The following is a 7832-nucleotide window of genomic DNA, read 5'->3' on the forward strand; positions in this document are numbered from 1 at the left end:
TGTTGACATTTACAGGCTGTGTGCAAAATGCCACACTCTTCAAATTCATGCCAGCTATTATTTTTACGTCCAGTAGGTGTCCTGCTAGAGCAAATGAAGCTTCATGAAGCTTCGCGTTGGGGTGAACCAATTGGATGAAAAGCTTCAGTGCTTCATGGGGCTTCATCTGCCCATCACTACCACTCTTGAACCCCGATCCTTCCGCCAGGCAACGTAGTGCCGTACAACAGCGGAACAAACAAAACAAATCGTCTTACGATATCACAAAAATCATGGAAAATCCATAGAAAAGCCGCACCTGACTAAAAGCCGCAGGGTTCAAAGCTTGTGCAAAAAGTAGCGGCTTATAGCCCGACAATTACGGTATTTACACGTGTCTTAGTAAAGGATAGACGCTGATTTCCTGGTTCGTTTCCTTGACCATTGCAACTGGGAAAATGGAAACTTGTATTTACTTTCTTTTTTCGTAGAACTTCAAGGCAACGTTTTCTCCAGCATAGTTTATGCAAATTACCAATCGCTCTGTCCTGATTGGCTGGGACCAAGAGAGTTTCCCGTCTTGCATTGGATACTGCGGTCTTGGCCACGTCCCCAAGCCACGTCGCGCTTGACTCGCCATTTTCCCATCTTCTGGACCCAGAAACCGTTTATTCTAACATCACAGTGTCATTCAGCGCTGTCGGATAGGAAAAAAAAAAAACCGTTGCCGGAGACAGGCAGAGTTCTTCAGAGAATCTAGAATCGCCCTGCTACTTGCCGCGTTCCTGCAAACATGAATATTTTCAGGCTAACCGGCGACCTCTCCCACTTAGCAGCTATCATCATCCTGCTGCTAAAAATATGGAAAACCAGGTCTTGTGCCGGTGAGTAGCCAAAGTCTTTAACTTAAGAGTTTAAGCGAACCTTAGTAGGCACAGCATGTGTCCTCTCGTGTAATTAGCAGTTTGAGGAGAAGTGAAAGCTGTCCACCGTGGAACTTATCTGTAGTTAGTTGGAACTCATTAGCCAGCTTTTGGCTAATGTTAGCTAGCTGGCTAGTAGTCCTGTCCATTTCAAGCGGTATGTTTTGTCATCAAGTAATGACAACCACTCCCGCGGCTGTCACTGTGCCTTTTAAGAATAGGACCCTGAAACTTGTTATGTGGTTCTGTCATCAGTTGTGCTACTAGCTTGTCTTGACAGTCCATTTGGCCCCAAACTAGCGTTAGATGGGGGACCTGAGGGCCACAGTACTTGATAGTTTGGCTTCGTCATTTCACCTGATTGACACTAAGCTAGTTCCACGTTTCAGCCTTACTGTTCCTGTGACTTGCTTTACTACAGCCTGGTATGACCTCTCTGACGTGGCAGCATCGAGTGCTCCCGAGTCTGCACATGCAAAGTCGGTGACTGGGTGAATGTTTTTGCTTGCAAGTCCAGCAGGTCTTTGAGGGAAAAGTAAATTCCTGCATTCTGTGAAACTTTGTTTTTCCTGTTATTGCTGTGGCCAAAGGTTAGGTTGCTATCACTGCAAGGGAGCCATACCTAGATTAAACCACACAATGGTGTGTGAGAGTGTAAAGGCGAACAAAACGAATAATTGACTTTGAAGTGCTAACAAGGTTTGGATCACCTGGTGTCCTTAGAGGACTGTTGAATTCATTAATGGGTTACAAACAATGTAATTTGATTACAAGTTGAGCAAGCAAGTAAAGCAGTTGCATAATAGCCTGTGTTTTTTAATGTAGAGAAGTGCAAGTAAGCCATTGCATCTGTTAATTAATTGACATTTATTAACAGATCATGAACAGCAAGCAATGCATTTTTTAAAGTGCACACTCTAACATAAAGTCTTATTGCATGTGTCTTGATGCATGCTCAATCATCCAGGTAAAGAAATCCCAAAAAATCGATTATGTTCATGTGGTGCTAGTTTTGGTCAATATGCAAATGTAGTGTTTGTAAGGTTAGGGAAACCTGCAGTCAGCTGAGACTGAAGAAGTCACTTGGATGAATGACAAAACGTTTCTCCCACTGAAAACACTACGTTTAGATGAACAGAATCAACTTTTTGGTATTGCATGTTTTTCAATTCAAGTTGAATCTATAATTCACATGAGTTGTCTGTGTGTAGACCAGATTGGACATTTGGTGGACTAGTTCTGCCCCCCCAGACATCTCTGCCTTAGGCTTATTTGTTCCTGCAAATCAAAGTACTTCTGAGTGATTGCCTTTATCCCTTTACATCCTAATGGGAGTGGCTGCTTTAACAATACTTAAAGAAGCAGAAATAAATTGAAATGACTCACAAACAGTGGACCAGTAAAGGTGATAAAACTTTCAAATGAAACTTGATAAAGGAGCCATAATTGAATAAAACAATACATGAATATCAGGAAGTACAAAACCTCAGATAATTACACAAGTTTTTAGTTTAGTTTTAAACAATTATGTTGTTGGAGCACACTTAATGGGAGTAGCAGAACATACAACGTTAGATTGTTCCAAGCAGCTTCACAATTTGTGTTTCCATGGGGGAATACTCTGGTGGCTTTTTCCAGAGCTCTGATTATGTACAACTTCAAAAACAAGCATTTAACGTTTAAAATCAACTCACTGGAAGATTTCTGTTATTAGTGAGTAATAGTAGTGCAGCTATTTGAGCATGAATGAGGTGGAAAAACTCTTGGCCTTTATAGTATCAGATGATTTAAAAAAAAAAAAAAAAAAAAAACAGGTTTTGTCACATGACAACATACCAGATACTTGTTCCAATTATATAATATCCTCTGCTCCTATACTAACCATATAATAGGGAGTAAAACATTATAATGTTAAGTTTAAAATACTTTGTGCTGTCTTTCACAGGTATTTCGGGAAAGAGTCAGATCTTGTTTGCCTTGGTGTTCACCACTCGATACCTTGACCTGCTCACATCGTTCATCTCTCTCTACAACACCACCATGAAGGTAAGATCCTGCCCCCTTCTCATCATCACATCCTGCAGCATTTTCCATCCAAGCAATGAACACAGTGTGGGCGTAACCGGTACACCAGGCCCAACATGTCAGTGTTTGCTAAACGATACAGCTGCCAAATAATTTGTGGTAGGCTTGTACGAGGTGTCCATGCTGCACAACTGCAAGTACCTCAGGCCATTAGGTCACGAGAGTCTTAATGCTTTCCCATTTATATTTCAGATCATCTACATCGGATGTTCATACGCCACTGTGTACCTGATCTACATGAAGTTCAAGGCAACTTATGATGGAAACCATGACACGTTCAGAGTGGAGTTCCTGGTCGTCCCTGTTGGTGGCCTGGCTTTCCTGGTTAACCATGACTTCTCTCCTCTGGAGGTCAGACATTCAAACACACAGCCAGGGCTGCTCTATGATAAAATAAAATTCATGACTATATTGTTAAATCTTGAAATGACTGTTATTAGACACAACTACTCAAAGACTCCAAAAAAGAATAGATAATGTAAAAAAAGAAGAAGCGAGGAGAAATTGGTATGCAAGTTATGGAAGACAAAAGAGGGCTGTCATCTAGATTGATTCCTACTATGACAGGCTCTCTGCAGCACCTATAAGCCAACTATCTAAGAGCAGTCGATCTTTCATGCTGCTTCTGTGTTGTCATAGTGCCATAGATGGTAGTGTCGAACTATTAACAGAGCAGCAGGTATGGGAATCCTCATGTGCTGAACAGCAACATGGTGCTTCAAGTAGAGCAGGGCGATACGTCCAAAAATATTTATCACGATATACATTTGAAAATTTGCAATAACGATATAACTGACACTAGACAAAATACTTTACAACTCCAAAACTTTATTAGTGCAAAAAAAAAACATCAATGTATTTTCACTTAAACAAGCAGCTGTTTAATGTGAATTAAAGTTATATAAAAAATTAACAGTGCAAATGCAAATTCCTCGCTGACAGTTTAACCAAAAGGCATTTCCAGTGGAAATTGGCCGACATATCCTCAGCATAACCATGTGTAATATCCACAAAACTTAAAAAGAGGTCATACACACACGATACGGTAATATTATGTTGAAGCACAGTACGTATCACTCCGCCAGGCTCCTGACTACGTTAGCTGTAATGCTCCAACAATCCATCAAGCAGTGCGGGTTCGTAGCTCAGCAAAGTCGTACTAAAACATTTGACAGGTTTTGAAGCGCCGTTTACATAAAATCATTTCGAGGTCAGTAAACACAACCAGAATTCATAAGGCACACGGGATTATAAGGGGCACTGTCGACTTTCAGAAAAATCAAAGGATTGATTTTAAGTGTGCCGTATTTTCCAAACAACACTTTAATAACGAGGGCCCGCTAGCATGCGCTACCAAAAATAGTGCTTTGCTTTGTATCTGATGGACGAAAGCTAAACCAGTTCCACACCACTGAAGTTGCAGCATTTTTACAAACCAGTTCTGGTTCATCCGTTTCATTCAACGATTTGCTTTCGCCGCAATGCTTTTTCCGACGTGTGCGTATGAAAACAAAGGCACTGCGCATGCGCGTTTTACCCATAGTCTATTGCGATATTTCATTTTTCTATCGTTGCCCAAAATTATACCAGTATTACCGTGAACGGTATGATATAACCCAGCTTCAAGTTTCCATCATTGTGGTGGAGCTCTGTTTAAAACTTCTCAAAGGCAGCCGTGTTGGGTGCTGTTTATGGCTCGGAAAGTTTCTTGGCTTTAATTCAGCGTTCAGAGTTAATGACATATTTCATAACTGGAAACAAATGTGCACTTTTCTACCTGATGTGGGTCGCTGTATGCTGCATTACCATCATTCACTAGGCTACGTTTTTTGCATCTTATACCACGGACATGGAGGAAACGGAGTATGCCTCCTTCAAAGCCTAGATCACGTGCGTTATCCGTGACTGACATGTAGCCCAACTTAGGTCCAAACAAAGTTGTTTTCAAAATCTTTGGGAGAGAAAATCATAACTGAAACCAAAGTCTGAGGAATCACCCAGCACTTCATTCTATAGAGGGAACAGGATGCACATACATGTTAAACTCAGTCACGTGAGACAGCTGCCATGCAGCATGCATGCACCAGTGCAGACTTACTATGAAAAAAGGGTTATGTTTCAGTTTGATTTCTTTTACCGTGCCTCTGGCTGGTTTGTTTACATGTGCATGCTTTCTTTTTTCATGTATTTGCAACACACTGACTTGCAGAGTGTGTTTGTGAGCTTGATTTTCAGTCCAGGAAAATCACTTTAACATTTGCCCAAGTACTCACAGTTATGCCCGCCATTCAACACTGGCAAACATGATAAAATCTCTGTATGTAAATTTAAAACACACATCACTGCTAACACTCTGCCATCCATTTCCTCCACCTCAGATCCTGTGGACATTTTCTATCTACTTGGAGTCAGTGGCCATCCTACCTCAGCTCTTCATGATCAGTAAGACGGGAGAAGCTGAGACCATCACCACCCACTACCTGTTCTTCCTGGGTCTGTACAGAGCTCTCTACCTCATCAACTGGATATGGAGGTTCTACTTTGAGGGGTTCTTTGATATGATTGCCATCGTTGCTGGAGTGGTGCAGACCATCCTCTACTGCGACTTCTTCTATTTGTATGTAACAAAAGGTGAGTGCTGCTGCATTTTTCATTTCATTTTTTTAATTAAATATATATTTGTTCAAACCAAAGTTGAAAATCTCTTTAATGGTAGCAGTGCAGATATGTTGTAACTTGTTTCAAGGACAAAGCAAACATGAGCACAAGATTAGATTCTCCAATCTGAACATTTTGTTTTTACTGTGTGTAGTGTTTTGTTTTTTTTCTTTGGGTTTTTTTTTTTCATCATTTGCAATCCTAAACTTTTAAGGTTTGTCCATAAATTGATGTCATTGAGTTCATAACTGTCTTGTTTACAAAAGAGTATCAGGAAGAGATGCATTGTCATATCAACTACTGCATCACTATAATGAAAAATTCAGAAACGCCCTCGATGCTTCATCATTTATTGAGTTTTTAATATGAGTTTAAGACGACTTCCTTTTTCTTTTCTCACTGGTGACATCACAAACAACACAACCAATGCAGTGGCCATAAACCAGGCTTTACACTCATGTTTCAGAGCACACTGGACAGTACATATAGTCACTCCACCATCTTGTGGTAGAAACTGGTGTTCATCAAAATAATAGGTCGACTTCAGCTGATGTCTCTTAAACACAGTGCATAGACATTTGGATATAAATAGCAGTGGCTTCTTCACATCCCTTTGATTGCTTTAAATAATTCAGGTATAATAAGTTCCCTTTAACTACACTGATGTTAAAACAAATGTTGATGAAATAGTTTTCATATAAGTTTTGGTGTTCAAGTCTCAGGCAGCAAAAACACTAAACTGAAAAAAATCAATCCATCAGTGTGTCTTCTTGTGATGAATGCTCCCTGTCTAATATGTTTAACATAAATCTGTCCTGTCTGGTTTCAGTACTGAAAGGAAAGAAGCTGAGTCTGCCAGCCTAAGTGCCAAAGAAGAGTGTTTTGGCAGACTCAAATCGGGCAATTGGAGGGGAGGAGGAGGGGCAGCAGACACCTCTGACAGCCCCATTCCCCCAATATCAGCAGTCACTTCCTCCTCTTCCCCTCCCACCAGTGTAAGATGCCTGAGACAGAGAGCTAGCAGGAGCCACTGGCTGATCCAGAATCAGTGGAATTGGAACACCTTCAGCAGCTGCTCCTTGGCCTGCAGATTTCTGTTTGATGCATCTTGCCTTAACTTTTTTTATTACTCTGTATAACGGAAGGGGAAAAAAAGCGAGAAATGTTTTCTACATAAAATGTGTGATCTGGAGATTCGACACATCGATGGAGCTCGGGAGATAAAATTGCCTGTGATTTGGCACTGTATGATATAGAAGCAGACTTCTTGTGGTGGGATATTATTGAGCATTTTTAATAGTATTTGCAATCAAAATAAAATCTCTTTGTTCTTGTTTTTGTTTTTTTCTAAATCTGACTGAGGCGGCTTGTATTGAATCCCATAACTTTGATTCTGCCGTTCTGTTTTTGGCCAGTATGCATTCCCATTTGTAATGACTGCTGCTCATGCCTTTTGGTGGAAAAAAAAAAATAGTAGTAGATGCCATAAATAGTTCTTTTTCAAAATCAAAGCAACTCTGAAGGTAACTTTAGAATATATTTTGGTTCAAATGCTGTCAGAAATGATGGGCATTAGATCCTCAGTGTATTCTCCGTCGCCATATGAAGCACTGTCCATATTAGGAGTAAACAAACGTGTGAAGAAAGTCAGTGAACTCACCGTTAATTGCTTTCGTTTAAAGTGACCGATGCCACCTGTAATTATACATCATTTCAAATGGTTCCTTTTATATGTTTGAGATGCATAAACTCACTGGTTATGTGCTGTGTGTGAAGTCCCACTGCAGAGGTCTTTTTTTTTCCTTTTAGCTGCAAATGTATTTATTTTTTAATCTTCCTGCTGGTTTCCAATAAACAGTCTGTAGAAAGTTCTACCTGTTGTGCATAATTTGACCCTAAGAAAGGAATCTCCCTATTGGATTTGGAAAGAGACTGCGGCAGTATCCTATGAAGTTATATTGGTTTCTGATAGAGTTTTCATGCTCATCATTCTCAAGTTCTCTTTTTCATTTCTCACCAGAGCTCTTGCATGATATTACCACCACTAATAAAAGCTTTGTGGGAAACATTTGTCTTAGTACTGTGATTCCACTCAAGTTTTGCTCCTATGACGTTACACGTGACGGTCAGATTTATTACTTTTTTTTTATCCGCTGATGCAGAAAGTCTAATAAGCTCATCGCATTT

The 7832-nt window shown here is 40.2% G+C and overlaps 1 protein-coding gene across 1 annotated transcript; it reads left to right on the forward strand.

Annotated features, from left to right (window-relative positions):
• Nucleotides 1-571: 571 nt before the first annotated feature.
• On the forward strand, nucleotides 572-7517 carry kdelr2b (KDEL endoplasmic reticulum protein retention receptor 2b). Its single transcript, XM_004569696.6, has 5 exons — nucleotides 572-863; nucleotides 2848-2948; nucleotides 3180-3338; nucleotides 5366-5618; nucleotides 6475-7517. The coding sequence occupies exons 1-5, from the start codon at nucleotides 773-775 to the stop codon at nucleotides 6507-6509; spliced, it is 639 nt and encodes a 212-aa protein (XP_004569753.1). The 5' UTR covers nucleotides 572-772; the 3' UTR covers nucleotides 6510-7517.
• Nucleotides 7518-7832: the final 315 nt, after the last annotated feature.

This window comes from Maylandia zebra, linkage group LG8 (assembly GCF_041146795.1).
Source record: "Maylandia zebra isolate NMK-2024a linkage group LG8, Mzebra_GT3a, whole genome shotgun sequence".
In the NCBI taxonomy this organism is placed as follows: domain Eukaryota; kingdom Metazoa; phylum Chordata; class Actinopteri; order Cichliformes; family Cichlidae; genus Maylandia; species Maylandia zebra.